Raw genomic sequence first — 15,970 nt, 5'->3', positions numbered from 1 at the left:
AGATGGTAGTAAGAAGCATAGCATGAGGTGAGCAATAGAGCAGTACCAACTGGAGGTGAGGTGAAGTGTATCAAACGATCAGCAACTAGATGGTAGTAAAGAAGCCTTGTAGAGGTGAGCAAGCGAGTATCCCCACGGGAGGTGAAGTGTATCAAACGATCAGCAAAACTAGATGGTAGGAAGTAAGAAGCCCTAGCTGAGGTTGTGCAAGCAGTACCCAGGCGAGGTGAAGTGTATCAAACGCTTCAGCAACTAGATGGTAGTAAGAAGCCTAGTCTGAGGTGAGGCAAGGCAGTAACCCAGGCGAGGTGAAGTGCTATCAAACGAATCAGCAACTAGATGGTAGTAAGAAGCCTAGCTGGGGTGCGCCAAGCAGTACCCAGGGAGGTGATTGAAGTGTAGCAAAGGGCAGCAGCAACTAGATAGGTGAGTAAGAAGCCTAGCTGAGGTGAGCAAGGGCAGTACCCCAGGCGAAGGTGAAGTGTAGCAAAGGGTGCAGCAACTAGATGGTAGTAAGAAGCCCTTGCTGAGGTTGAGCATGCAGTACCCAGGCGAAGGTGGAAGTGTAGCAAGGGAGCAGCAACTAGACTGGTAGTAAGAAGCCTAGCTAGATGGTGAGCAAGCACGGGCCCAGGGCGAGGGTGGACGAGTAGCAAATGGAGCAGGCAACTAGATGGTCAGTAAGAGAGTCCTAGCTGAGTGTGAGCAAGCAGTAATCCCTGGCGATGGTGAATTGTAGCAAAGGAGCTCCATGCAAACTAGAGATGGTAGTAAGAAAGCCTAAGCTGAGAGTGAGCAAGAAGTACCCAGGGTGGTGAAGTTATGTGGTTGGGGGTGTGAAGTAGTATCAAACGATCTGCAACTAGATGGTATAGTAAGAAGGCCTAGCTGAGGTTGAGTCAAGCGTACACAGGGAAGGTGAAAAGTGTATCAAACGAATCAGCAACTAGAATGGTAGTAAGAAGCCTAGCTGAGGTGAGCAAGGCAGTTACCCAGGGAGGTGGAAGGTGTATCAAACGATGCAGGCAACTAGATGGGTAGTAAGAAGCCTAGCTAAGAGTGTGAGCAAGCAAGTACCCTGGCGAGGTGGAAGTGTATCAAACGATCAGCAAACTAGATGGTAGTAAAGAAGTCTAGCTGAGGTGAGCAAGCAGTACCCAGGCGAGGTGCAGTGTATCAATCGATCAGCACTAGATGGTAGTAAGAAGCCTAGCTGGAGGGTGAGCAAGCTGTACCCAGGCGAGGGTGGAAGATGTATCAAACGTTTCAGCCAACTGAATGGTAGTAAGAAGCCTAGTAGAGGGTGAGCAAGCAGTAACCCAGGCGAGGTCTGGAAGTGTGTAAGCAAAGGAGCAGCAACTAGATGGTAGTAAGATGCCTAGCTGAGGTGAGCAAAGCTAGTACCAGGGCGAGGTGGGAAGTGTGTAAAGCAAAGGAGCAGCAACTAGATGCGTAGTAAGAAAGCCTAGCTGAGAGATGAGCTATTCATGTCGCAGGCGAGGTGGAAGTTGTAGCAAAGGAACTGCTGGTCGTTGTAAGAAGATCTTATCTGAGGTGAGCTCAGCAGTACCCAGGCGAGGGTGGAAGTGTAGCTAAGGAGCAGCAACCTGAAGTTGAAAGCTATAGAGATGAGCCTTTCAGTACTTCAGGCGAGTGGAAATGTAGCAAAGTGTACAGCAGGCTGGTAGTAAGAAGCCTAGCAGAAGTGATCGATCGTACACAGCGATGATGGAAGTGTGTAGCTAAAGGAACAGCAGGCCATGGTAGTAAGAAGCCTAGCAGAGTATGAGCAATCCTGTACTCAGGCGAGGTGGGAAGTTTAGCAAAGGATCAGCAAACAAGATGGTCGTTGTAAGAAAGCCTAGTGAGGTGAGCAATGCAGTACCCAGGCGAGGTTGGAAAGTGTAGCAAAGGAGCACAGCTGCTGGTAGTAGAAGCCTTCTCCTAGCAGAGATGGGGAGCATCAGTATAGGCCCATGCGAGGTGGAAATGTGGAGCAAAGGTACAGCAGCTGGTAGTAAGAAGCTAGCAGAAAGGTGAGCGAGCAGTACACTCAGGCGATCGTGGAAGGTGTAGCAACAGGAACAGCAGCTGGTCGTAGTAAGAAGCCTAGCAGAGATGAGCAATCAGTTACCCAGGCGAGGGTGGAAGTGTCAGCATAACATATGAGCAGCTACTAGATGGTAGTAAGAATAGCCTAGCTGAGGTGAGCATGCAGTACCAGGCGAGGTGGGAAGTGTAGCCAAAGGAGCACAGCAACTAGATGGTAGTAAGAAGCCTAGTAGAGGTGAGACATGCATAGTGCAGGCGAGGTGGAAGTGTAGCAAAGGAGCAGCAACTAGATGGTAGTTGTAAAGAAATCCTAGCTGAGGTGAGCAATCATTACTCATGGCGAGGTGGAAGTTATTTAGCAAAGGAACATCCAAAAGCTGGTCGTTGTACGGAAGCCTACGCTGATGTGATAGGAGATGATCAAGCAGTAACCCAGGCGAGGTAGGATAGTGTAGCAAAGGGTTACAGCAGCAACTAGATGGTAGTAAGAACGTCCTAGTTGAGGGTTGAGCAAGCTGTGCCCAGGCGAGGTGGGAAGGTAGTAGCAAAGGAAGGAAACCAGCAGCTGGTTGTTAAGAGAGAGCCCTAGCAGACGATGAGCCAATCAGTTTACTCAGGCGAGGTTTGGAAGTTTAGTAGCATATGGAACAGCTCTGGTCGTTGTTAGAAGCCTGAGCTGAGGTGAGCAAGCAGTAACTCAGGCGAGGTGGAAGTGTAGCCAAAGGGGAACAGCAGCTGGTAGTAAGAAGCCTAGCAGAGGTGAGCAAGCAGTACTCAGGCGAGGTGGAAGTGTAGCAAAGGAACAGCAGCTGGTAGTAAGAAGCCTAGCAGAGGTGAGCAAGCAGTACACAGGCGAGGTGGAAGTGTAGCAAAGGAACAGCAGCTGGTAGTAAGAAGCCTAGCAGAGGTGAGCAAGCAGTACACAGGCGAGGTGGAAGTGTAGCAAAGGACCAGCTGCTGGTAGTAAGAAGCCTAGCAGAGGTGAGCAAGCAGTACACAGGCGAGGTGGAAGTGTAACAAAGGACCAGCTGCTGGTAGTAAGAAGCCTAGCAGAGGTGAGCAAGCAGTACACAGGCGAGGTGGAAGTGTAACAAAGGACCAGCTGCTGGTAGTAAGAAGCCTAGCAGAGGTGAGCAAGCAGTACACAGGCGAGGTGGAAGTGTAACAAAGGACCAGCTGCTGGTAGTAAGAAGCCTAGCAGAGGTGAGCAAGCAGTACACAGGCGAGGTGGAAGTGTAACAAAGGACCAGCTGCTGGTAGTAAGAAGCCTAGCAGAGGTGAGCTCTGCTGGTAGTAAGAAGCCTAGCAGAGGTGAGCGAGCAGTACACAGGCGAGGTGGAAGTGTAACAAAGGACCAGCTGCTGGTAGTAAGAAGCCTAGCAGAGGTGAGCGAGCAGTACACAGGCGAGGTGGAAGTGTAACAAAGGACCAGCTGCTGGTAGTAAGAAGCCTAGCAGAGGTGAGCGAGCAGTACACAGGCGAGGTGGAAGTGTAACAAAGGACCAGCTGCTGGTAGTAAGAAGCCTAGCAGAGGTGAGCGAGCAGTACACAGGCGAGGTGGAAGTGTAACAAAGGACCAGCTGCTGGTAGTAAGAAGCCTAGCAGAGGTGAGCAAGCAGTACACAGGCGAGGTGGAAGTGTAACAAAGGACCAGCTGCTGGTAGTAAGAAGCCTAGCAGAGGTGAGCAAGCAGTACACAGGCGAGGTGGAAGTGTAACAAAGGACCAGCTGCTGGTAGTAAGAAGCCTAGCAGAGGTGAGCAAGCAGTACACAGGCGAGGTGGAAGTGTAACAAAGGACCAGCTGCTGGTAGTAAGAAGCCTAGCAGAGGTGAGCAAGCAGTACACAGGCGAGGTGGAAGTGTAACAAAGGACCAGCTGCTGGTAGTAAGAAGCCTAGCAGAGGTGAGCAAGCAGTACACAGGCGAGGTGGAAGTGTAACAAAGGACCAGCTGCTGGTAGTAAGAAGCCTAGCAGAGGTGAGCAAGCAGTACACAGGCGAGGTGGAAGTGTAACAAAGGACCAGCTGCTGGTAGTAAGAAGCCTAGCAGAGGTGAGCAAGCAGTACACAGGCGAGGTGGAAGTGTAACAAAGGACCAGCTGCTGGTAGTAAGAAGCCTAGCAGAGGTGAGCAAGCAGTACACAGGCGAGGTGGAAGTGTAACAAAGGACCAGCTGCTGGTAGTAAGAAGCCTAGCAGAGGTGAGCAAGCAGTACACAGGCGAGGTGGAAGTGTAACAAAGGACCAGCTGCTGGTAGTAAGAAGCCTAGCAGAGGTGAGCGAGCAGTACACAGGCGAGGTGGAAGTGTAACAAAGGACCAGCTGCTGGTAGTAAGAAGCCTAGCAGAGGTGAGCAAGCAGTATACAGGCGAGGTGGAAGTGTAACAATGGACCAGCTGCTGGTAGTAAGAAGCCTAGCAGAGGTGAGCAAGCAGTACACAGGCGAGGTGGAAGTGTAACAAAGGACCAGCTGCTGGTAGTAAGAAGCCTAGCAGAGGTGAGCAAGCAGTACACAGGCGAGGTGGAAGTGTAGCAAAGGACCAGCTGCTGGTAGTAAGAAGCCTAGCAGAGGTGAGCGAGCAGTACACAGGCGAGGTGGAAGTGTAACAAAGGACCAGCTGCTGGTAGTAGGCTAAGAAGCATAGCAGAGGTGAGCGAGCAGTACACAGGCGAGGTGGGAGCACAACAAAGATGGTATCGGGTTATCCACGGAGAGACGGAGAGATGTATACCTCCCAGGGGCTCCTATAAATTGTTTCCAGCTCCTGAAGAATATTAACTGCAATGCTAATTTAGTTTATGGTTCATTAGATGCGGCACGGCTTATCCTTGTAGGAGTCAACTGCATCTCTCCTGTCTTCAGTTATTCCTGAGGAGCAGGTTACTATCCTGTATCTGCATTCTAATTTACTTACCATAATCTGAGATAATCATAATAATTATTATTATTATTTGTATACATTATTTAGGATTTTAAAATTTCACTAAAACAATGTTTTATTAATTTGATAAGTTAAACATCACATCTATCACATAACGCTCATTAATAAAAAATTATTAAAGGAAGACATTACTTAGTGTTTTAATAGCCATAGGGTTGATTTTCCTGGTAAAAAAAAAAAAATACTTTAATCCAGAGAAAGTTTATATCAACTTTGAAGTAGTTTCTGCAAAGTTTTGTGGAATCTTACAGCTTAATTACTCATCGATGAAACATTTAAATAATATTTTTACATATTAGTATAAACAAACTTCGTTAAATTAAGATGGACAGTGACATAAAAATTACCAAACGCTAATACTGTAATAGAAAGTAAGTGTAATTTCGAGAGGAAGCTAAGTATTATAACATTTCATAACAGTAATTAATTTAATAATATTTATAATTACAATAAAACTGTGGAACTTATACATAACATTTACGTATTATAGTATTTAGTACCTATATTAGAGTATACATGTAAAGGGTGTAACAAATGGTTGAGCTAGCTATGTAGTTTAAAATTCTGTGTGTGATTCTAAGCTAAAAATGTATAAATTCCAATTTCCACATTGGTTACCCGTTAGCCGCCATTTTGTATTTTTCATTAACAAATTATTATCTCTAAAACTAGTACAGCTAAAGAAATCAAATTGTACACATACGTTTGAATAGGGAAGAGGAGATAAAATTATGTTATTTTCTTAAGTATTAAAAAATGACGCCTGTTAAAAATATTTTAAAGTCAAATAAAAAAAGAACAGTATAATTATAAAAAATTGTACTTGAAACCAACTATTTGTTCAATTGTAACGCGATTCCAACGGTAGCCTACTAGTTTCAACGGAATCCGTCAAGGCATAAGCGAGCACGACCATTTTAAAGGTATGCTTGCACAAGCTGAGAGCAGCAAATATTTCCTCTTTTGATAGGTATCAGCTGTTTTACATTGATTATAAAAAATTTAAAATATATCAACTATTATCATAAAATATATCATAAAATTGTTATAAAAATTACAAAGGTATTTTTTATTGAAACCATGAACGCATACGTGGGCACGACCACTTTAAAAGATACGCACAAACAACACATGATGCACAAACCGGGAGCGCCGAACATGTCGTAGTTGAGTGTTATCAGTTGTTTGTTGCTCCTGGCTTCTAATAACGCCAAAAAGTATTTATCTGTAAGGACAATGCCAATGTCTTACGCATATAAGCACAATGCATGCGTGATATCTTTTAGTAAGACTTTGAGGGGCCCAGCTTATCCCTTTACGTAGTATCTAATATTTGTGATGAGTATAATTTTCGTAAGAGGTGTCTTTTTCTAGGTGGCATTACAATGTAAGGAATTATTCGCCTAAACCTTTTTCTAGCATCGTCATAGAGATATTTTGTTCATGCCATTGTGTTTCTATTAAATATACCTTTAAAGTGACATGTCACAAGATAATGATTGCAATTAGAAAATTCAGTTACCCCCTTCTACTCCCCTTTGAAAAGAGAGTTGAAATTTTTCAAAAACTCGAAAAAAGTAATATTTGATTAGTCTGGTGGAGGTTGTACATTGGTATCTCAATCCGTGTATCAAGGTGTATCAGGAATTAATTTGCACCCTTAAATGTGAGGGTTTGTTTGTTCATAACTTTTTCTAGGATCTTCGTAGAGATGTTTTGTTCACGTTATTGTGTTTCTTTTGAACTTACCTTTCCAATGAAATGTCACAAGATATGGGTTACAACGAAAAAATGCTAAGTGATCCCCCCTTTCCACCCCTTTGAAGGGGTAAGAAATTTGTATCCTTCAAAATGTTCAAAAAAGTTGTTTTAATAGGTATGGTGAAGATTTTAAATCGATAACTCAATCCGTTTGGAATATATCCAGACGTATCAGCACTTAATTTACACCCGGTATATACTTTAATACTTGCATACAGAACATGAAATATATTCGATGCCTTGAAGATTTTGGATTCACCTATACTGCCTCTGCTAATATCTTCTAACTAAACAATACTATGCACTACGTTTGTTTTATTTGTACGTATTGTATTCCTTTTATTCATTATGGGCATTAGTTGATGAAATATTTTTCTGACAACCAATCATGAGTGTAGTTAATTTTAATGGAATTTGTTTTCACTTTATAGTTAACCTGTATCTGTATTCTTGTTGCATAACCATACAAAACACTTCTAATAATACTATTGTATTTTCATTACATTTTTTTAGTTTTGCAATTCACAACACATATATTCTTCATAGAGATTGCCTCCTGTCCACACTAAGGGCTATAAGTACAAGACTGATACTAGAACCATGCGTACCTCTCGGAGATAGAGGGCGGACTGTGTGAAACAGGGTCTAATAAGTTGTAGTACCAGCTGGAGAGAAGTGGGTAAGCAACTCCCTGAGTCCGGGACTTAGCGGATTAGGAGCGTCGACGCCAGGATTAGACTATTCTTCCTGTTAAGTTTTCTCGAGCAGTACATGCAAATTGTCAACTTAAATAAGCACCGGTTTAAGAAGGCTTTAAGAAACCTTGTTCTTCGAGTACTTTAGGGCCATTGTGGACTGCTGTTTCTGCATTTTCCTAGTTTTAGTTTTGTAAGAATTTTAAGCTTTAGCATTTTTGTCTATAAAAACTTTTAAAACATTATATTGTATGTACTGTTGCCTAATTAGGTACTAAGTTTCCTTACAAAACCATGACGATAACAATCCGCATGAAGGTTTGTATATAAAATCTTTCAGTATTTCACACTTTTTTGTTATTCATTTAAAGGCGCACAATTCCACTATTTCTTTAATTTTATAAGCTAAAAAATTCTATTAGCGAACTATAGCAGTTATCGGCCAAATTTAATTTATATTTAAAAAGGACAAAACAGAGCTATTTGTTCTATTCCACGGAATTTAGTAAAAACATATAACATATATATGGAACAAGTATAAAATTAATTGCACAATGGTTGAGACAGAACAAGCTTCTGGCCCATAGTCCAATAAAAATGAAATCCAATGTATAACATTTTATTAACACTAATTATGTATTCTGATGGTAATTGGTATTAAATACAAAAAATATTACAAGAAAGTTTGCGCTAAATTTCACTTGTTCATATCTTTACGTGACTTGAAGCAGCTAAAACGTCCCTTGGCTAAAATATCCCAACGGTACTATATAAGTATTTATTGAAAACAATGTAGTTCTTAACATAGGCAAGAATGTTAATCAAAAGTTAGTTAAACAGGTTTTGTTCATTGCCATTGGAGATAACGACGAGACATCAGCGTCAATGGCTTCAATTCAACTAAAATATCTACTATTACAATCTCCATGCTACTGTTGTTAACTAAATTTCATGTTTAAAATAAATTCTTGTTACCGCAAAAGTTGTTAGTTCTAATTAAACTATGAACACTTTTTCCCCCTGCGACCTCATAGATTTGTACCTCTGTTCTTAACAGTTTCAAAACATCTCATAAACGCAAGAGTCAAATAATGTGAAGTTCGAAACATTGTCTCGTATCCCCCACTACTGTAACCATATAATATACCAATATGTATGATACCAACGATCACACCTTATCTCAGATAGCATTAACCAATTTAAAAAGGCTAGTATAGGTCGTACTGAAGAAACATGAAGCTTATAGCCGCAGGCAACAGCTAGTAACCTGTACGTAGAGAATTTGCTCCGATCACATTGCGCTTCTGGCTACTATTAGAAGCGCTACTATTTTACATATGCTACTACTTCTCTATATGACATATGCTGGTGGAGACCGCCAGTGAGATCTGAGTAAAGCTATTAATAGATACCGTAGAAATTTGTTTTCTCAACATGTGTAAACCCACTCTAACTTTTTCAACTTTTAGGAAAAGGATTTCTTTTATAGAATTCTCTTCTCATCGGTTTTACCCAGATTCATTCGTGTAAAGAAGACCTACATAGTCGATGTACTTCTCATGACTGACTTTATATAAAATAAATACAAGCAATTGTTATATATAAAATATTATATTCTATGTATGACGCTGAAGAAGGTTGAATTTATTTTATTGTATCTATTACGTAAAAAATAGAAATAGGTTTTCCCAATGTGCATCCGCACGAGGAAAGTTCAAGGGCTTCCAGTTCAGTAAGGACAATTTCTTCAAAAGAATTATATATTATAAGTCCGTTAAACTTCAAAAGTGCAATGAAGACACAACTTTTTCGATTTTTTTCTAACAGAAAACCTGCAAAATAAATAGAAGTAACTGCAAGAGATGCCTGAAATGCAAGTGATTATTACAATAGTTTTGGACATTAGAGAAAGTGCAAATTTCGTGAATAAAGGTTACAAATCATAAGGTAAATTAAGTAAAAACTAATTAATTTGAAGATAATCAAAATCCTCACAAGAGTTTAAAACATTTTCCTAACGAAAACCCAAGCTAGAATTAAGAGACGTGGAGAAATTGAGTTTTTATGGCCTCTGTTTTAATTTTAGCGGCGCGTGTTATAATTGAATTAGCTGTGCCGAGAGCGACCCACTTAAGTGCCACAACTAATTTCCCTTCTAAGCGTAAAACAAGTGGCGTTGTAAAAAACGAGAGAAAAACAAGGGTTCTCTTGACATTAATATGACAGTAATATGGTCCGCTTTACACCCTCATAAAGGGCACTCTTTGCCTCGCAGCGCACCCTAATCCACTGTCTAGACGGGGTATGAAAAATTCCAGTGGCCACTGATGCTGTTCAGTCGATGGGGAAAACGTATCGGTCATTGGCTAAGCGTTAGCGAAGCCTATCACTCGAGGGGCAGGACACATTTCATTTCTGTCTGTCCGCACGATATCTCGAAATCGAACTGTCCTTTAGATTTGACAGTTATTTATAAGTGGGAAACACTGAGTTCGATGATGGTAAATGTCAGTCTCTCCATGAACTTTGGCTGAGCGTTAGCGAATATTTTTACACTACTCTTATAAATATAAAGGATTAAGTTTAATGATGGTGAATGCCAAACCATGAAGTTTTGCTAGTCCTAACACCTGGGCTGCCAAATGTCTCTTTGGTTTACCAGAGAACGTACACAGTTCTTTTTGAACTGTAGTTATTTACTTATTGACAGATGCAACATATACTTGAAATTGGAATTGAACCTCAAAAAAGCCTTTTACACAAAACTTTGTGAGGTTTACTTCTACCTTTCTACATTATATACTTACAATAACATCATTGTAAGTAACTGCTAAACGTTTTGAATCTCGAACCAATAAAAACCTCAATTTATCAACATTTAATAAAAATAGAGACAATAACGACTTAACTTTACGATGTTTATCCAATAAAGACATGCCTATAGCAATAAAGAATTTAATTTATTGATTTTATTGATTGAATATTTCCCAAGAATCTACTTGAAAAACACAAAACAGAAGACAATTTGTTACATCACTGAACTCAATTGTGGATAAAATAACATGCACTTTTATCAAAATTTAAACTCAGTATTGAACTGCATACCACAACTGAATTCAAAGCAAAGATTTTAAAAATCGATTAAAATAGATTTCAAAATCCACGAATTTTAAACTATTTTTAAGTTCCTAATAATTATGGACTGTTTCAGCAGTAGGCACTATATAGACTTTTATCATTACTAACGAATAAAACAGCTCAGTTACGGCGACTTCTACTTTTACAAAATATAACATAACATTTATATTTTCTAATAAAAGAAAATATACAAATAAACATTAGGTAATGATAAGATAAGTAAAATAATAATTATTTTTCAAATTTTTATTGATAAGAAGAGAATTTATTTTTTAAGGCCACAAAAGGTCATTCATAAAATAATATCCTAGTTGCTTACTTAGTAATGCCAGTGCTCACCTAGGAACTGTTTCGCTCTTTTATTTCACAGCTCTGTCTCATTGGAGTTCGAATTTTCGATAGAAACGACTTTAACTACCATACCGCAAACTTCTCTATATCGAAGGGCTATTATTAAAAAAATTTTTAAGGTATTCCAATCTAAAATTGGATTGTATCACCTTGAATGATTTGTTCAATCTGATCAACTGCAGGACTCCAATTCACTCCTTACGCATCAATAATAACTGTTAAAAGATTTATAAAAAACTACTCTACCGTATACCATTTATGATTAATGGATATCCATAGTATAAATCTGGGTGTACGTATTTGCTCTCCAACTTTATAACAATGGCCAAATGGTAAGTCCATTAATGATTCTAAAATACTTATTTGTTTCTTGAAATAGGGACATCTCCTGATATATTTTAAACAGATTTGCTCACTGTGCATATGTTGTAGTGCTGGGAAAGTCTTGTTGTAGCTACAGATAAGTACAATAAGCTAATCTAAAGCATATAAATTAATGAAGCTCTAAAAAGTATCAACTAATAGTAACTAACGTAATAATAAGTAAAGTTAAACTTATACAATAGTATTTATATTTTGACCAAATTTGGGGAATTTAGATTCATTTTCATCTGTAATACACATTTCCCTTGAAGAGTTCTGGTCTACCTGTCTCTTATAACGTTTTCAATATATTATTATAAGATTATGAGAAAAAAAAGTGTTCAAATGATTGAAGTGTTAAGGCCAGTATGTGAGGCTTTTTAGTTTTACTCCGTATACTAATCAACTATAAGGGATTCTGCCCCTTAATTTCTTTTTTAGTAAAAACAGTTTTATTGGTATTGGGTGCCCGCTTTGCTGAAGTAAAGTATATTGGAACGGAAGGTAAATTCTGATTCAATTGTACACTCGTTTCCGGAAAGATTCTGCATCTTTCCAAAACGTCGTTTTTGAAGTTCCTTTACTCCTACTTTTGAGTTGTACACGTGTTGTATTAGAAACACTATTATTATCAAACCACTAAAGTCAAAATTATTATTTGTAAATTATACAACGACACACTACAACGATTTCATACACTCACTATCTCTAAAAATTGCCTGAGTTTTTGCACCAGTTACAAAATAACAAATTAACATTTAAACAAAACAAGTACGTAAACGCATTTCGGGTGATACGTTTCAAGTTAAATTCCACTTATGAAGCGAAAGTAAAACACTAAAATATTGTTAATAAATCACTTCCATAATCGATTTGTGATTATTTGTGAAGACAAATTGCGCACATTTCCTGCCTTTAGGTGATATAGACCAATCTCATATCATTGCATGCCTAAATGAACCTAAAGTATTTTCGCCTAATTTGTAGAAGCTTTACTTATTATTAGATATAAAAATTAAAACTAATCAAGAGTTTTTTGTAAATAAAGAGTTCAAAGTATTAGTATTATTATTTTGACATATTTGATTGCCTCTTCCGGTTTGCAAAGCTTATAATACCATTAGCTTTTGTACGCTGTACCCTGTTTTTACAACGTATAAAAAGTAATTCAGCGAATGTTATACGAGGTTGACTTGGTGTAATTAAACAGTTTTACTACAATTGTAAAACTTTCCAGGCAAAGTAACAGCCGTCTCCCGTCTACGCGGCAATAAAAACCTCCATTCACTTGGTACACACGCTTCCCATAAAGTATTCAGCTCCCAGAGACTGGCGTTTAGCATTTTAATGATTTTGTTTACAGTTTTATTTGTTACCCAGATACGGGGGCTAATGTATTAATAACCGGTGTTATTTAAATTAGGTTCTTGCAGATATATTCTGAGATCTCATCAACAAAAAGCTATTGCTAGGAGTTTATAGTTTTGTCAATAGTGCTATAAGTGTATACTATGTGTATGCATATAAAGATGAAGTACAGGCCATTTGTCTATAGAAAATGGCTATATAAAAATAAGACTGTAGAAATGGTTATACAGCCATTTTTTAAACGAGCAGTCTAAAAATGTCTATTTACACCGTTAAAGTTCCGGCTAAAATATTTAAAGTGGCTAAGTTTAGTTCACATTCCTTTAACTTTGGAATCGGCAGTGTTTAATCCGGCCATTAACTTCACTTCCTGTCTAATTCATTTATGGTTCCACAGTTGAGTTTGCGTTCTGGCCCCTGTAAAGGAAATAAATACATTCGTAATCTTGAAAAGACTATCTATGCAAAGAGCATATTCGTAGGATTACTTAGCTTGTGTTCTGAGAGTGGAAAATTCATGAAACTAATTTAATTTAATATTTAAAATAATTGTTTATATTAAAATTTGCGAGGAAAAAGTTACTTTTCGAACTGTAGTATAGAGTACCGTATGTAAAAACATTTGATTTTGTTTATAAAGGGGTTTAAATCAGCGATTTAATAGGTATTTCTAATTTTTAAATAATTCGAAGGTTTAACTTCGTCACGGGTGAGGATTAGATTGTAAGTTCGTCTTTGAACTCTTCATTTCTCTACTGATCAATCACTGTATATGGAACACTTCCTAAAATTTTAATGTAAACAAATGTTTTTGCCTATTTCGCGAAATTAATCTGAAATCGTCAACACCTGTTTACTTTTAAAATATTCCTGAAAATATATCTCTTCTATAAACCTTCCTTTGGTGTTCAACAAAAATAAAAAAAACTAATTAGCCAAATTGGTACAGACGTTCCCTAGATTAGCTCCTAGTAACGCTTTTAGTGATTTATTAATATTTGTAAGATTTTTCCAGATAACTTTGGGTAATTTTAGTTACTTAAATATGACAAAGCTATAACTATGTGATTATTTTCACAATCAATTGGTTTTAGTTAGGTAAAGTTAAGGGGTTTCTTATTTTATTAGGGGTTTAAAAGGGATTTAAAAAGCCTTCTCTATAATATTAAACCTGGAGACCAAAGGCTTAAAGTGACTTCTGAACCATCATAAATAACAGGCGGACAGACTGCTTGCGAGGACAGGATCGCTCAACGGTCACCCATCTAAGCAGCAGCCACGCTCGATGTTGCTTGATCCGGTTATCTCGCGATAACAGCCCCTTACCCGCTACACTGTGCTATTGTGTCAGAGTAAGACTTCATTTTTCTGAAGTCTTGAATGTTTGAGCCTCGGGTCACTTTTTATCTCCTGAGATTTTACTGAGTTCTACTAGAGGTTTAGATAATGCAGGAGTGTTCATATTATGAACGATGAATGCATTCACCCTTAAATACTGTAAAATAAATTACAAAAGTTTCCAAAAATTCCAGTTTGAAAATTTTTAATGTTAAACTAATAAACGAATAACTACCAGAGCAACAAATTATTCACTCATTTACGGCCGTGTAACGGGAAACCACCAATTGATTCTGAAATTAATGATTTGCGGAATTGAAAAAAAGACATCGATGCAATTGGAAACATAAATATCTGGTAAAAATATAAACAGCGATAGGAAACCGACGCGGTGTTCCACACTGGGCTGGAACCGAGTGTACTCTTTATAATTAGCCGTAATTAATGAGTGGCGTGTTTTTCAATGGTTTCAATCGGTGGGCCCTCACCCCAGCGCTTTACGTGAAAAATCATCACCAATAATGTGATGTGTTTGAAACGCGTTTGTTTGATGACGGATTGGTAAATGTGATTTAAAACTCTATTGTGGGAAATACAATGAGAGTCGAAAAGAATACATTAACTCTAATTGGTCCGGGTCCGGCCTTCGGCCCCACCCGCTTGTTTGAGTGGGCAAAAAGTGAGTCGGAATTGAAAATAATCCACTCCAATGTACAGAGAGTTTCGGAAGTAAGATTATTTTACTAACATCATATGACATAAGATTAAGAGTTTTCTTTTACAAACCGTTAATTTAGCTAAACTTCTGTGCTTGAGTCAATCGCATGTTTACGTCTGCTGCACATGACATTGCGAGAAGTGATCAATCTAGACTGTCTAGATAGTTCTTAATACATCAGTCCCCATATCATATAAACTATCTAAGTAATGTAATGAATGGTATTGGTAAATAATAAATAAAAATGCCTTTATTACACGAGCGTATTTCAATTTTACAAATTGTTTTTCAAATCAACTCAGGTCAATAAATACATAAATATACAAATACACAATAAATTAATACTTAAATATCACAACACAACATAAAGCTTTACACAAACAATCCTATGGCAAAAATGTTCCTTAAGTTTAAGTTTGAAATTAGGAACATATCTAATTTGTTTGAGGTTAACAGGGATATCGTTGAACATGGTCGGACCGAAATAGTCACAACCTTTTCGCTCCCGACGAAGGAGTCTCTCGCTTAGATACTCGGGCTCCCCGGTTGTTAGTACCTTGTGGACCATGCAGCAGGTCATCATTCTGCACACGTCCTGCATTGCGATGATATTAGCATCTTTTCGAGAAGGGGAGACGTGATCAAATTTACTGAGGCTGAAGATAAATCTTATGGCAGAATTTTGCAGCCTTTGAATTCTGCCAGCATCCTCCTTTGTAGTACTATTTGGATAGCAGCAGTTAAATACACATAAGACCATTGACTGCATGATCTGCATCTTGGCACACTCTGGCAGTAGTGTTCGGTATCTGTGCAGCCCTTTCAAACAACCTAAAGCCCGCTGAACACTAAATGTTACGTGCTCAGAGAAGGTGAGATTGCTGTCAAGCACAACGCCGAGAGTTTTAACACTATTTTTCACTGCCAACCTCTCGCCACCGAGCTCAACACTCACACCACGTTCACTGAGGGTCTGCATCAGAGCTTATGGACCTGTGTGAAGCACGTTACATTTGCCTATGTTTAACTTCTGGCAATTTTTCTGAGACAAGTCAGAGATATTCAGCAGTTCGGAATTTATTTGTTGGATAGCTGTGTTTGCTGCTTCATTATCATAGGACAAATGTAACTGGCAGTTGTCTGCGTAAAGGTGAGCTGTGCAGTGTCTTACACACCTCGGCAGATCAGACGTGTACAAGTTAAACAATATTGGACCCAAGCAACTACCTTGAGGCACGCCTCGCAG

General features: G+C 38.7%; 1 protein-coding gene across 1 annotated transcript; it reads right to left on the bottom strand.

The window, feature by feature from the left end:
• Positions 1-3,502: 3,502 nt before the first annotated feature.
• Positions 3,503-15,703, bottom strand: LOC124363340. Its single transcript, XM_046818589.1, has 2 exons — positions 15,281-15,703; positions 3,503-3,724 (listed from the first exon to the last, which is right to left on the bottom strand). Exons 1-2 carry the CDS (start codon positions 15,701-15,703, stop codon positions 3,503-3,505), a joined length of 645 nt encoding a protein of 214 aa, XP_046674545.1.
• Between the last annotated feature and the right edge of the window lie 267 nt (positions 15,704-15,970).

The sequence above is a fragment of the Homalodisca vitripennis genome, chromosome 5, assembly GCF_021130785.1.
Source record: "Homalodisca vitripennis isolate AUS2020 chromosome 5, UT_GWSS_2.1, whole genome shotgun sequence".
In the NCBI taxonomy this organism is placed as follows: domain Eukaryota; kingdom Metazoa; phylum Arthropoda; class Insecta; order Hemiptera; family Cicadellidae; genus Homalodisca; species Homalodisca vitripennis.
Note: the sequence above shows the minus strand (reverse complement) of the source record. Positions and strands in the feature narration are given on the sequence as shown.

Bases quoted from the DNA above. Each gene is read 5' to 3' on its own strand.
- LOC124363340 (XM_046818589.1), bottom strand. From the start codon at position 15,703: ATGCAGACCCTCAGTGAACGTGGTGTGAGTGTTGAGCTCGGTGGCGAG. The intron at 3,725-15,280 runs GTACTAACAACC...CACCTCTGCTAG, and splicing joins CCTGCTGCATGGTCCACAAG to GCTTCTTACTACCAGCAGCT.